Source organism: Rhinolophus ferrumequinum, chromosome 5 (genome assembly GCF_004115265.2).
Source record: "Rhinolophus ferrumequinum isolate MPI-CBG mRhiFer1 chromosome 5, mRhiFer1_v1.p, whole genome shotgun sequence".
NCBI lineage: Eukaryota > Metazoa > Chordata > Mammalia > Chiroptera > Rhinolophidae > Rhinolophus > Rhinolophus ferrumequinum.
Window position 1 is genome coordinate 78,686,718 of NC_046288.1, and position 15,452 is coordinate 78,702,169.

The window sequence follows — 15,452 nt, forward strand, 5'->3', positions numbered from 1 at the left end:
AAAACGACACCCCGTCTCCTCAGATAATGTGTTTTACGTTGCAAAACAAACAGGTAAAAGACTTGGTTTCTTTCTGCCGCACAAGAAGAAGCCAAAGAATGAAAATAGTGGAGGCGGGAGACGCCAGTGCGACCAGCCGCCGCGCACCGGGTCACGTGGGTCGCGGGGACCGCATGGCGGCGGCCCGCGCGTCCCCGCGTCCCGACTGGCCCGGCAGCCCGGGCGCGCGCGCCGACGGGGCGGGCGCATGCGCAGGGGGGCGCGCCGCCTCTGCCCCGCGGCGAGGGTGTCTATGGAGAGGCGGCGGCCGCGGCTGCTGAGGCGGAGGCTGAGGCAGCGGCGATGGCGCCCTTCCCCGAAGAAGTGGACGTGTTCACCGCCCCACACTGGCGGATGAAGCAGCTGGTGGGACTCTACTGTGACAAGGTAACGGTGTGCGGGGCCTCTTGCTCTGGGCGGCGCGGGCGGAGAGGAGGAGCCGGCCGGGTTCCTGGGCGGCCAGGCCTGCGCCACTGCCGCAGCCCCCGGGACCGCGCCGCACGAATTGCCGCCTGCGTAGCTGTCAGCGCCGCGCTCTCTATCCCACACTTTCCCCGGGGAGCCCGCATCCCCGTCCGGCCGCCAGCCTCCGACGTGCCCTCGGGGCTGGCGGCGCGGCCCTCCCAGCCGGGGGGGCCTAGCACCCGTCGCCCTCGGGGTCGGCTTCTCGCAGGCACGCTGGGGCTCCAGCTGGTGCCCCCTTCGGGAGAGGGGCACCTTCGCTCTCCACTGACCTTCGGGGACTCCAGGTCGGTCGTCACCTGCGGTGGGCTTTCCATCCGCCGGGGTAAGGCCGTTTCCGCAGTTGTTCCCCGCCTCCTCCATCACCAGTGCCCCCTGCCCTACCCACGGCCGGTTTGGGGTCTCCCTAAGTCTTTTTGCAATTCCCATCTATCCTTCTGAACCTCTAGCTTGCCTTCTGGCCGAAGGGGAAGGAACTACCTCTAGCTTATTTTATGCCCCAGCTTTTTACTGGTTTGATTTGGGAGAAAACCCAGGTTTCTTGGTGTAGGAACTAGCGAATCTTCACTCTTCCTTTGTGGTTATTTTTTATCCTTGCAACTTTTACTGTCCTGAGCATATACTCCATGCAGATTTTGTTATAAGACATCTGTTCTCCGTGGGAATTCCTTATGTGGGCTCGAATAAAAGGGGCCTCAGAAAAAGTTGGTTTAACTGTCATAACCTTTTTGGATTCTTAATTGGTGCAACGTAAGCTGAAAAAGCACTTTTGTGGACATAGTTCAGGGCCTTTTGCTGATGATTCTAAAACAATATGAAGATTTCACATTTTTGTCAATTTATGTTGGGGAAAGTCCATATGGATAGCCTGAAAACTTCAGGCAGTTCTGTTTCGTGTAGAAATGAACCAAATAAAAAACATTTAAATAACTATAGTTTAAGCACAGAATTAAACTTCAATGAATTTTCAGAAAGTAGATAGCATTAAGCAGAACCACTGTTAAGAGACGAGAGGTTCCTACAGCCCATTGAGGTGGTTGGAGGATGGCCGGTGTGTTCATTGTTACAGGCTACACTCAAAACCAACAATGTAAAACGCACCCACAACTATCCTTTCCCTTCCTCCATTTTGAAAATTAAAAAATACCTGGTTCATATACAGGTTTAAACACGGCATTCTAGGACAGTGGTTCTTAACCTTGGTTCCTAGTTAGAATCACCCCAAAAGCTGTCCAAAATCCTGATGCCGGAAAACCACTAAAATCAGGATCTCTAAGGGTGGGACCCAGGCATCAAGTACAGTTCACGCGCTGCATAACAACTTTTCGGTCAACTGGGAACAGCATATACAACCTTAGTCCCGTAAGATTATAGTGGAGCTGAAAAATTCCTATTGCCTAGTGACATAGCTGTTGTCCCCAGTGCACTATTCACTCGTTTGTGGTGATGATGCTAATTTAAACAAACCACTTGCACTGCCAGTTGAATAAAAGTATAGCACATACAATCCTGTACAGTACATAATACTTGATAATAATCTACTGTGTTACTGGTTTATGTATTTACTATGCTTTGTATCGTTATTTTGGAGTGTACTTTTTCTACTTATAAAAAAATCTTCTGTAAAACGGTATGTCATGTTACGCCACATTTCTCTTGGTGGCATTATTTTCTCTTGTGCTTGATTTAATCTTGTATTTAATACAAAAACAGGCTTGTAGACTAGGAGTCATGGGGTATACCATATAGCCTAGGTGTGGAGTAGGCTATACTTGGATGGTGTATCTACGTTTAAGTACCCTCTTCGATGTTTGCACAACGAAATCGCTTAATGATGAATTTCTCAGAACGTATCCCCATTGTTAAAGGGCACATGATTGTGTAATTTAAAACTCCCTGGATGAGTCCAGTGTGCAGTCAAGGGTGAGAATCACTTATCCAGGAGAAGCATCGAGAATGGGTAACCCATTAGTTAAGCTGAATAACCCCGAATTTTTGTAGTTTACTGTAGTGTTTTTATAATAGTTCTCTGGCTTTTGAACTTAGTTATTCTGACAGTATCCTTTAATTGCAGCAAAGAAAAAAATTGGGTGGTTTTTTGTTTTCTCAAAATCAAAATGGGAAAATTAGTGAGGACTACTGGAATCTGAAGTCTTCTCTCCATTTTAGATTTGGCAAGAGATAGTCTGGGGACCACCTGAAATTGTTATGGAAATTTTTCCCTAGGAGGTTTGTGATTTTCATTAGATTTCCAAATGATTGATTTTCTACCACAATAGTTAAGAATCGCAACTTTTATTTAGTTATGTACTAGACTCACCAACCAGCCTTATTGTAAATTTTGAAGAAGCTGATCACTAATTCCGTATGTCATTACCTGGTGATTGAGAACATTCGAACAAGTTTTGAAAATACAGTGCTGTTTTAAAAAACAATATTGGAGTCAAATAAGATTATTTTCAGTAGTTAAATGTTTCCTCTCGCATTAACTAGGAAGCATTTTCAATTTGACATAGCATAAGGGAGAATTATCACTAAATCTGAACTAATTAGATGTAGTTAATGAGATTTTGTATATATTCATCAAGAAGATTAAGAGTCCAATTTTCTGAACTGTGGATCAGAGACCAAGGTGATTTAGGGAAGAAGAAAAAAAAAACAACTGCAAAGGAATTCTACATCCGGATTTCTTCTTGATACTACTAGGTAATGGAAATATCTCCTAGTATGTCCTTTGGGAGCTAGGGTGGAAAAATAAGTCTTTTATAATGGCAGAGTAGTCTTAAAGGACTGTTTGTTTTTATTCATTTGTCACCTCAAGTTTTGCCTGCACCATCTTTTGTTTGCAGAGACCAGGGATATCCAACCCAAATAGCCTGTAGTAAAACTTTACAAAATGAGAACTAGTTTTTATACTCAAACTAAAAAGATACAGAGTATGTTATTTCACTGTATTCTAAATATTGACTCTGAATGCCCAGTAATTATAAAGAAGTCAATTTTATTTTCATTATCAAGCTTTTCAAGTACAATATATTTTCGAAGCATCAATTTATTTACTAGCATCGCTCAATCACTTAAATGCCTAGACTACTTAGAGTAATTTATTCTGAAGTTGTAGGCCATTTTAAATATTGTTGTATAATACCTAATTTAATACTTTGCTCATGGATTTCCTCTTACCATTTATAAATGGATTTATGGAAAGGTTTTTCATTGTTATCCAGATAATAGTCTTTTGAGGTAGGTAAAGGCAGGGGTATTTCTGTTTCATAGCTGAGACTTGTAGACTTAGATTAGCTAGACCAAGTTACATCAGCAGTTAGTGATATATCCAGATGGAAACCTGTCAGGATCATGATTCCTCGTTTAATTTTCTTTGTGTGAAAGAGTAGTTTCTGAAAAATTTGTTTGGTAACAATTTTTTACAAAATTGTTTTGTTAATTCACTGACCTTCCCAATTGGGATGGTTTTAGTGAATATTTGCATTGAATGACATCCTTTTTCCAGTTTACTGCAATTCCTTAGTCTTTTCCTCTAATGCTCACAATTTAACGGCATTAATTCTGCCAGTGAGCATTGAGTCTACTGTCAGTTGGCCCTATAGTAGGTTTCATTTAGTTTTCATTGTTTTTTTTCCCCCCTTCTTCCGCCCCCCCCTCCCCATTCCAGTTCAAGCCGTTGTTTCTGTCTAGTTGTGTAGGACACAGCTCCCTGGCCCACGCTGGTGTTATGAGCCTTGCCTCCCCCCTACCCCCAGGCAGTCAGTCGGTCGCCCATTGGCCGCTCACAACAGCGCACAGCAGCCCCCGGCCGCTCACGCTGGCTGCCGGCCACTAATGCTGGCCACCGGCGACTCCTGGCAGCACACGGCAGCACACAGCTAGCTGCTCCGGCTACTCACCGCAGCCCAGCTCCAGGGAGAGCTGTTGTTCACAATCTTAGCTGTAGAGGGCGCAGCTCACTGGCCCATGTGGGAATCGAACCTGCGACCTCGGTGTTAGGAGCTCGGCACTCCAACCACCTGAGCCGCTTGATGTGCCCTTGCTTTTCTATTTCTCTGCATACTTGTAAAACCTGTTACTGACTGGCATTGGGAAGATTGGTTTATTGGAGAGTATTGAATTGAGAGCTAGGAGAGGAAGGAAAAGGAATTTAATGAGTTCTTACTACATGCTTACAGTTATTTCTTTTAATCCTCAAGAGAGCCCTGTGAGACAAATATTATCCCTCTTTTAACGATGAAGAAACAGACTAAGTGGTTGAGTAACTTAGCCAACTCACTCAACTAGTGATTAGGGGAGCCTAAATTTCAGTCTTAGGATTTTGCCCCTTCTGAAGCCCATGTCTTTTTGCATTATCTTATTGGTTCTGCTACTTATTACTGGCTCTGTGATTTTATGCAAAACATTTTACCTGTGGATCCCAGTTTTTTCTGTCTGTAAAGTTTGACCAGAGATAGTTGGGTCTCTTCATTGAGTGTAAATCTCCCTTGGTTAAATGAAAGCATTGTCTGGCTGAGTAGACAAAAAATAAAAACTTATTTGGGGTAATAATAGTTTTTGGGTTCTGTTATGCTATTTTTCATATCTATTTTTGAATTTATTATCTAGTATTTAAGAGACACACAACTTTTCAAATCACTTTGAAGCCAGGTTGTAAGTTTTTTTTTTCTGTTTTTCAATTAAAATTTATTGGGGTGACTGTGGTCAACAAAACTACATAGGTTTCAAGTGTACAATTCTATAATACATCATCTATATATTGCATTATGTGTTCACCCAGAGCAGGCTGTAAGATTTTTAGGTTGTAGAGTGTGTAAGACAGAAAGTCAGTTATAAATTTTTAAAATATGGAGATACCACGTTATGGGTTATTACTATTTGGTGACTAGGTGTATTCTGTTCTACATAGGTTCTTTGTTGAATTTGCCAGGCATTAGAGTATACAAGTTTATAGGTCACTTAGGAACCTTTATATTCTGTACAACTTTTTTTTCAAAGTGTGTCCTGTGACCCATTGTGGGTCATCAAATCAGTTTTGTGGGTCAGATACATTCAACTGATGTATCCCAAGTACCAGAAACAGCATTAAAAAATGAAATGGAAAAGTAAATATTAGAGTATATCACAGGTTAGAGGGGGAAATATTGTTTGCTGAAATTTGTTTGAAATGCTTGTGATGTATGTGTGTCTAGATTGCACTGTATTTCATGCTAATGGTCATGGTTAAACATGTTTGAAAAACACTTCTTTAGAGCAGCATTTCTCAACTGCAGCATACCGACATATTGGCCAGATGATTCTTTGTTGTGGGGCTGTCCTGTGCGTTGTAGGATGTTTTAGCTGATCCCTGACTTTTACCCACTAGATGTCAGTAGCACTTCTGCTGTGGTGACGTGCAAATATGTCTCCAGATCTTGCCCGTTAGTTCCTGGGAGGCAAAATCAACTCCCTTGTGAGAACTATTGCTTTAGAGCTGGCATTCTTTTTGACAATTTACTTTGTTCTATCTGAAAAGATAGTTTTGTGATTGGGACTAACATTATATCTTGTGGAAAGAACATAGAATTTAGATTCATAGAGACTTAATCTCTGTTTTATTGTGAACTAGTTGGTTTGGGTAAGTTATTTTCTCTGAGCCTCAAATTTTTTTCACCTATAAAATGGAAATTATAATACCTACTTTCTAGGATTGTTGTAAGAATAATATCTAAAAAAACTTAACGATAGTACCTAGCATATCATAGGCCTCAGTATGTCCCATTGTTAGTGTCTAGGTTTATTTTTTTCCTCAATCAAATCCGTATGTTTGAATAACTGCAGAGGAAAACAAAATTTATATATATATATATATATGTAAATAGATTTCGTAAAGTTAAATTGTATATGCTATAGTTATTCTTTTAACTGCTAAATTTACTGACTTTAGTACCAGGTTAAAAACAGTTGTTCTTTTCAAGTGGAGAATAACTTGGGTAGTATAAGTATTTCTAATGATAGTTTTATTTGAGCTTAATAGAGAAATAACAGAAAAGCCTAAGTAAAGCTGATGCATGTTTTGTGTTCTTTAAATATATTAACTTATTAAATTTTCACAAGAACCCTGTGTTATACCGTGTTTCCCCGAAAATAAGACAGGGTCTTATATTAAGGTTTGATCCAAAAGACTCATTAGGGCTTATGTTCAGGGGATGTCATCCTGAAAAATCATGCTAGGGCTTATTTTCCAGTTAGGTCTTATTTTTCTGGGAAACATGGTAGTTAACCTTATTAGCCTTATTTTTAGATGAAGAAACCGTTGGTACAGAACAATTTAATGACTTGCTGACGGAGATTGACTCACACCTAAGCAGTCTGGTTTTAGAGTCAGCACTTTAAACCACCATGCTGGATTGACTCTACATATAATGTAGAGTCCTTTTATATATCTGATTTGTTTTTCTGTCTGTCACATGAACCTGGGCTTTACCTTAGCTTGTCATTAAATCTGAAAGATTTTCTAGTAGTCCACTGAGAATGTATGCAAAATTTCCTCCATGTCTTTTATGATGTTATTTTCATTAACTCATGAGGGCATTTTTTACTTTTTTGCCATGCTTTTGTTTTTTTTTTAAATCTGTAGCCATTAATGCTTTCTTTTGATTTATCTCTTGTTTTTGCTTGTTCATTTAAACTTTTTTTAAAATAAAAAAACACATGATATTATTTGCTGAAATTAGACGCTAGAGAATTTTGTTGTGATTTATGTGGCATTTCTTGGGATAAAATCTACAATACTTTAACCAAATGGTCCTGCCTGTTGTTTTTATATAGCTTAGGAGCTAAGAATGGTTTTTACATTTTTAAATAGTTGGGGAAAAAATCAAAAGAATACTATTTTATTTTATAATGTAAAATTATATGAAAATCAAATTTCAGTGTCCATAAATAAAGTTTTATTGGAATATAGCCACACTCATTTGTATGACATTTGTGTTACAATAGATGAATTAAATAGTTGCTATAGACAGTATGCATTACAAAACTTAAAATACTTACTGTTTGTCCCTTTACTGTTTGCCAATCCCTCTTCTAGATAATTTACTTGTTTGTCGTTACTGTTCATTGTCTTATTTCCCTTCACTAGAATGTAAGCTCCATTGTAAGCTCTGACGTAAAGGCAGAGATGTCATTTTTTTTTTCCCCTCTGATGTATCCCAAGTACCAGAAACAGTGCCTGGCTTATGATAGCTGCATTAAATATTTGGATAGAGTAAAAAAATGCATGGATTTATAAAAATGAATGATTAATTTTCAAAATGATGATAGCTAGCATTTATTAAATACTAATTTAATTCATTTTAATCACACAGATACCATGTAAAGTACAGGTGTTGCTATTATTTCCATTTTACACCAAGAAAAAAGTAAGACATTGGGCGAGAAAAATTAATTTACCTAGGGTTACACAACTAAATAAATGGTAGAACTGGATCTGATCTTAGAGAATCTGACTCTAGGTCAGGTTTTCTATAAATGACTCTTAATACCTAATCCATACTGCTTTTTACAGAAGTTAATTCTGTTGTATATAGTGGAATCGTTTTGCTTTAGGAACTAGTCATCTTTTCTGATGCTTTGTCATGAGCCTGCTATGCTCCATTTTAGGAATACTAGATCAGAGTTTACAAAGCAAGTCTAGGAAGTACAGTGTTAGTAGCTTCTCCCTCTCCGTTTATTGTCTGTTGTTTCTAACCTAATCAGATTTTCCCTTTTGAAACTGGAATTGATATGATTAAAGATAGATTTTAGATGGCAATGGAGGTAATGGAGGGTTTGAATAGTACTTTGAACGTTTCACTTGAATCAAGTTGATAATATGTATGCTTTAAAAATGAGAATTTAATGTCATTAAATGTGAAAAATTAAAATTATGTCAGAATAGTCACTTTCTCTTATTGAATAGTAGAATTAAAGAAAAATGACAGTCTATATTTCTTCGTATTTTCATTGATTTGTTTCTTTCCTTCAAGTGCATTTACTTTTTCATATCCTGATATACTAGGTTTCCACAGTATTTTATTGCAGTGTCTCCACCCCAGGAAAGTATTAATACATAATTTCTTTCCTTCCCCCCACCATGATTTCTAATATAAGCTGCTAAGTGTTTATCTCAGTTTTCTTAAAAAAAAAATAGTATAGTTTCCTAAAATTGTTTAATGTTCTAATAGCACAATATTTTATAATTATTTTATGAATAGAGCAGGCTCATCTTGATATTAATGTTAAACAAACAATAATTGAATATTTTGAATCATTTACATTGTAAAAGTAGTGTAATAGCGTGAAGAACATTTTAAACAAAAAAGCACTTATCACACTAAACTTTTTTTACAAGTTATTACATTATTATTCATTATATTTCCTATGCTGTTCCTTACACAACTATTTTAACGTTTATATATAACTCTGGAGTATCTGTATTTAGTGTAAGTACAGATTAATGAAATTTTATGTTTGGAGAGACTCTGGTCTAATCCTTTTTATTTAAAGAAACTTTAAATTTAACCAAGTACTTTAACCATGTATAAGGGAGGTGTTATGTATAAACTGAACAGGAATGCATTTAAGTATTTCTTATTAGTGCATATTTACATGTATTTATTATACCTTTCTTTTTAAATTTTTATTCAGCTTTCTAAAACCAACTTTTCCAACAACAATGATTTCCGTGCTCTTCTACAGTCTCTGTACGCTACTTTTAAGGAGTTCAAAATGCATGAGCAGATTGAAAACGAATACATTATTGGTTTGCTTCAACAACGCAGCCGGACCATTTATAACGTACATTCTGATAACAAACTCTCTGAGATGCTTAGCCTCTTTGAAAAGGGACTGAAAAATGTTAAGGTGAGTTGCAAAAATGGGTATTTAGCTATCACAACTTGTGTCATCTTCTGATATGTCATTGGCAAAACTTGTTAACATTTTATAGTAAATATGTTAGTTAAAGAAAAAAAATATTTTGACACTTGTTAAAGATAGTAAGGAAGACTTTATTCAAGGGGTTACTGTAGTGGGGTGTTGTAGTAGGGGAGAGAGATTGGGTTCAACTCTGAATATAACAAGGGCAAGAGGGGATTTATAGCCAAGGAGTAGGGTGGGGGGCCAGGAAAATTACTGACAGGAAACATCAAGGCTAGACTGATTGGAGGATTTTTCTTGAAGGCAGACCAGGGTGATAAGATCTTAAGAGTGAATAGATATCAACGGTGTCAAGAATGGGGGATTTTTTAAAATAAATTGACTCAGGATGATTTTTTAAAAAGTTGGATGAAGTGGGCCAAGAACTTAAGGTTGGACCTAGTTAAGAAGAGGGCTCAGTGGAGCCTCACTCAGGTTTGACGAGAATCTTTTTATTTCTGTATGTAAAATTCTGTAATGAATGCTAGTCCCCAAATCTTAAAGTTGTTTTTGAAGTTAAAATTTTAATCACCATAAAATTTTTACTTTCTTATAATATTTGCTGAACTCTTAATTAAAAGAAAGATATAATAAATGCAGTTACTGGTGACTAAAGATAAAATTGTTGCTTAGAATGAGTAAACACTTTAATTTTATGAATTGTGTTAATTTTAAAGTTCTGTGTTAGCGAAAATGTTTATTACATTTTCTTTTTCCATATTTTAGGGCACAGGTTTGGTTACACAGGATAATTTTTAATTGTATAACAACATATGGATATGTTTGAGTATAGTTTAGGATAATGATATAGACAGATTTTCCTATTAATTATATTTGCATATTATAGGATATTTGATATTTGGTGTTTGTTTATCCGCTTTGTGGCTCGGTGAAGCATAGACTTAATTCTGTCAAACCACCATGTACCTGTCACTTAACAGAATTATGTTCTAGAAAGACTATTATGCAGTAAGGAAGATGATGGCTTGAAGGGAAAGAAAAGCCTCAAGTAGGAAGACTGTTATAAAAAATTATTGTAATAGTCTTGAAAAATATACAGTAGCTTCTTGGTGGGGACATGGGAGATTGGGTAGTGAGGTAGAGTACTGGGTAGTAATGATGGGAGATTACTTTTTATTGACTACTCCTTTATATTATGTTCACGTATTAGCTATTCAATAAAACGATTAAGATCTGAACTAAAATAGTGACTCTTGAGATAGAAAGGAGAGGACAGACTTGAGAGTTATGTAGGACCTATGAAATTGATACAATGTATTGCTTGCATAAAAAGGGAGGCGGAAAGGAGAAAAGGAAAAGGGAATAAAAATGAGAATTGAGCCTTACATCTAGAGAATACAAAAGACGCTTGGGGAATAAAAAGATCCATTATGGACAGGTTGGTTTGAACTGCTTGTGCAACCCAGGTGGGTGTTGATTAATAGGAGGAGGTATAGATGGGTTTCAAGGTCAGAAGAATAATTCGGTTTGGAAAAGCAAATTTGATAATAATTAGCATGTAAGAGGAAAAGGAAGTCACTGGGTATGTTTATGGAAAATGTGTAAAATCTTAAGAAAATGGGATGTTGGATAGAATATTGGGAAGCTGTCGATAAATTAGTTCAAAAAGGAGGAGATAAGGACTCAGCAGGGATAAAATATTCCCATATTTTAAGTTTCATTATTTTTAAATTTTTCACATATTTCAAGTTTAGAGGGCTGATGTATAAATGATGGATAAGTTACAGGAAGATGTGATCTTAGTTTATATGAGGAAGAACTTTTTAGTCCTGTCCAGACTTAGAATGATTTACTTTAAGAGGTCGTGAACTCTTGCCTTTAGAAGTTGATACCTTGTCTTTAGAAGTATATATGGTCTTCTGTAGCATAATATAACAAGTATTCTGAATTGCTTAGATGACCTTAAAGGGATCCTGTAATGATAGAGTCCAGTAGGCTCTTGTGGACTGCCTAGAGATATATTAAGAAAACTGACACACGGAAATGATATAAATATATGCATTAGAAATCAATACAAGTTTTGAGCAAATACTTGCTATTTTTGGATTTTTTAAGTGGCATTTTAAAAAAGTATGAGATCCCATTACTAAACGATTTCAAGTTTCCTTTAAAAGATGTCTTAAGGATGTCTTTTATACTTAGAAAAGTACAGAGACCACTTGCTATTTGTCTATTTTTTTTAAGGTTTTATGTTGCATTTTAGATTGACTTCCTAGGATCAGGTACAATGTAAATAATGAAGCAAAACTGTTATAGAATATAATTATTTTTATTTCTAGAATGAATGTGAGCAGTTAAATTATGCGAAACAGCTGAAGGAGAGATTGGAGGCTTTTACAAGAGATTTTCTTCCTCATATGAAAGAAGAAGAGGAGGTAAGCATAATTTTTCCTCCTTGTAATTTTGATTTATAAAATTTTAAAAATGTTATTTTGCTTTTAATTCTTCAAAATAATGCATAGGAAGATAAGCCTCCAGTTCATTTTAGGAAATGAGGAAAAACCGAAGGAAAAAAACCAACAATTTTGTTCCCTCAGAGAGGTGGTTGTTTTTCATTGAATGAATAATTTAATGCATTTATTCAATAAATATTTTCTTATTATGCAGATGACATTGTATTGAATGTTAAAAACTTTTTATGCCACCCTAATGCATTTTGAAATCTTTAGAGGATTTTTTAAACTTTTTCTGTATTTTCATGCTAAGTTTAAATTTTTAGTGTTCCTTTTTTTTTAGGATTTTAGTAATTAAATGGTGGTGTTCAACTTACCAGTTTTATGCCTAATACACAGAATATCGTATATTGTGATAATCACTGAATGGATGAGCAAAATATTTTCCCATTCACTTCTTTCTCTAAAGTGGAATAAAATAAGGGCAAGAAATAGAGAAACTATTTTAGGAGGAACTTGATTCTTGTTCAGCTGTAAACCAGTTATCATAGTGATTCTCAACAGTATATTCTCAGTATATAACAGTATATTCTCAACCTTATAATCAGATTGGTACTTACAAAACAACAAAAAAACCCACTTTTAAGTCCTTTTCAGACCAGTTAAATCAGGTGGGAGATATTAATATGGGTATATTTGAAAGGCTTCCCAAGTTGTAATAAGCAACCAACATTGAAACTAGTGAGTTAGTAGAGCAGTGTTTCTTAACCTGTGGAACCATGAAATAAGAAGGCTCCACCTTTAAAGGTTCTAATTCTATAAATTGGAAGTTTGGACAGAGCATCTATTTTGAAGAAGAAATCTCCTAGGAAAGATTGAATAGTTGGCGGTCTCAGTAGAGCTCTGACTTTCATGGTTCCATTACACTGGGTACCATCTTAGAGGAGTTAGAGGCCCTGTTTGGGTAGAGATCAGTTACTGTCATGGCAGAAGGCAGTTAACTGACCTAACTGTCTAACCAGAAGAGAATGATTAAGAGTGTTTGACAAGCTCTGTACAGGAAGACCTTCTGGTTCCGGTGCTTTGAAATTGTTTAGGGATTGCCATTAGCCGGAGAAGTAATGGAGAGAAGGATCTTTCTGCTGATACTCTTTTCTATAATTTTTGGATAAACCAACTCGGTGGTAACAATTAAAATTTTTATCTCTTTGAAATAGATGGTCATAATGCTATACTTTTTAGCCATTGATAATTTAAAAGGTGTAGAGTAAAACAAAACTAACTAATAAGCATCTTTCCTTATGACTGTTTTTTTGTTTAATTTAGGTTTTTCAGCCCATGTTAATGGAATATTTTACCTATGAAGAGCTAAAGGATATTAAAAAGAAAGTGATTGCACAACATTGCTCTCAGAAGGATGCCGCTGAACTCCTTCGAGGTCTTAGCCTCTGGAATCAAGCTGAGGAACGACAGAAGTTTTTTAAATACTCTGTGGATGAAAAGTCAGATAAAGGTGAGATTCATATGTTTAGATAGCAAATGGTTTATTAGTTCCAAGGCGATTTGTTTCTTGTTGATACGGACTTTAGATTTTGAGAAATAATTTAAGCCATTTATTTTCAAGTATAAATTTAATTGAAGATTGTAGTTTCTATCTTAGAATTTAGTGTTGTCTGATAATTTAACATGTAATATACATGGGCCACATGCAGTGCAGTGTTTCTTAAAGGAATTTATATGTAAATAATAATAATCCCATCAAAATTACTGAAAACTACCATATACTCATACAGAACACTTTCATCCTTCTTTGTTTTCTTCATCAGTTTTCAAAATTAGTTATACTTATAGTTTGAACTCCATCCTTTCCCATGTGTCATTCTCTTGTATGCAGTAATTCACAGGGGAGAAAGTATGAAAGGCATGGTTTTTCTATGTACAGTTATTTTGAGAAAACAAATGAAAAATGCAAATAAAATATTCCTGCTTTTTTTCTTAATAGACTACTTCCTTATTTTTATTCTTACTTATCTCTGATAGCTTTTCCTTTTAAAACATCAGTAAAGAAAATTGGCATCCTTAGGCTATTAAAAATTCCTTTGCTTCTTCTAGATGGGCAATTGCAATGACACATCTGATTAAAATAGCTTAAAATTCTTTGAAATCGGTTCTTTTGTCTTATACTTTTATTTAACAAAGTAGGGGAGATGCATGTTGAAACAAAAATGTTTTTGTAGGTTAAGCTATAATTAAATCCATAAAGCTTGTATGCTTCACTCTGAAATTCAACCTGTGTCTTAGACTCCAAGCCAAAACCTGTTGTATCTGGTTTAATTGTACTATAACGTGGGATTTAAAAGCATCACATTTATTACATTTAATTTTCCCACTCCTTCAAAGCAAATTATAGCTGTATTATTTTTTAAATATTTGCCATTTAAAAAGGGTTAGATTAAGTAATTTGATCATAGCATTTCTATATTCACGTTGCTTTGTGAAGGCAAATCAGATATACAAGTCCTCAAATTCTTCAAAGAACTTTAATGACGAATCTTTTATATTCTGTATTCTTTATGGTAAACCTCATTTGCATTTTTCTTTCAGAAAATTGCTAGTTAAGTAATACATTATAGGAAATTAGACATCTAATGACTACTTTCTACAATAGTTGCTGACAAAAGATTCCCAATAAATGTACACCAGCATTAGAAATATTTACATTATATTGTTTCAGCTGGCTCATAAATAGTACATAAGTAGGTTAGGGCACCTGCAGGTTAAAGAATTCAGATTTCACAGACCTCTTACATAAAATGTGAAAATCAAAAAGGAGACATAGGGAAGATACTGACAGGAGTCATAATGCATGAGTGGAAAATGTTGACATTTGTGTGTGTCATTAAAATGCCTTGGAGATCTCATAATCTGGCCGGCTCTACACTTGTTGATTTAAAGCTGTATAACCTGTTGGGTTCCTTTTTCAAACGATGCTTCTTATACTACAAAGTGAGTATTGTTTTTTTCTGTAACGCCTTTCTAAGAGGAAGTTGATTCTGTGTTCATTATTGTTGCTCCCACTGATGAAATATGATTTGGGCCATGATAGTTTAACCCTACGAGTTCTCAACAAGTTCAGCATCCCCATGTTGCCTGTAATCCATGTTTTTTCCTTTACACATCTTGCAGGCCGCAAGAAGTGGACTTTAGGTACTAGATTTTATTTCTAGAAATGTGACTGTAATTTCTTACTGCATTTGCTCTTACAACCTTTAATATTAAAGTTTTCTTTTTTATTTCAGAAGCGGATGTGTCAGAACAATCCACAGGTATAACCCATCTTCCTCCTGAGGTAATGCTGTCAATATTCAGTTACCTTAATCCTCAAGAATTATGTCGATGCAGTCAAGTAAGCACTAAGTGGTCTCAGCTGGCAAAGACTGGATCGCTATGGAAACATCTTTACCCTGTTCACTGGGCCAGAGGTAGGTAAACGGGACTTTTAGTTTGTTTTAAAAATATTTCCATCTACTTTTTTTAGATGAGTGATCATTAATAAGCTTGGCTAGGGAGGGAAACTGAGACGTTGACTGA

At 36.2% G+C, this 15,452-nt stretch overlaps 1 protein-coding gene across 2 annotated transcripts in view; it reads left to right on the forward strand.

The window, feature by feature from the left end:
- Positions 1-224: 224 nt before the first annotated feature.
- The window catches only part of FBXL5 (F-box and leucine rich repeat protein 5), a 38,651-nt gene continuing 23,423 nt past the window's right edge, over positions 225-15,452 (forward strand). Inside the window, exons 1-5 of one of the 2 annotated variants that reach the window (XM_033106644.1) lie at positions 225-426; positions 9,229-9,393; positions 11,748-11,843; positions 13,188-13,374; positions 15,161-15,343. In XM_033106644.1, coding sequence (XP_032962535.1) covers positions 343-426; positions 9,229-9,393; positions 11,748-11,843; positions 13,188-13,374; positions 15,161-15,343 — 715 coding nt within the window. In that variant the 5' untranslated portion in view covers positions 225-342. Of the gene's footprint in view, positions 427-9,177; positions 9,394-11,747; positions 11,844-13,187; positions 13,375-15,160; positions 15,344-15,452 lie in introns of both variants that reach the window. The other variant, XM_033106643.1, reaches the window with a different exon arrangement.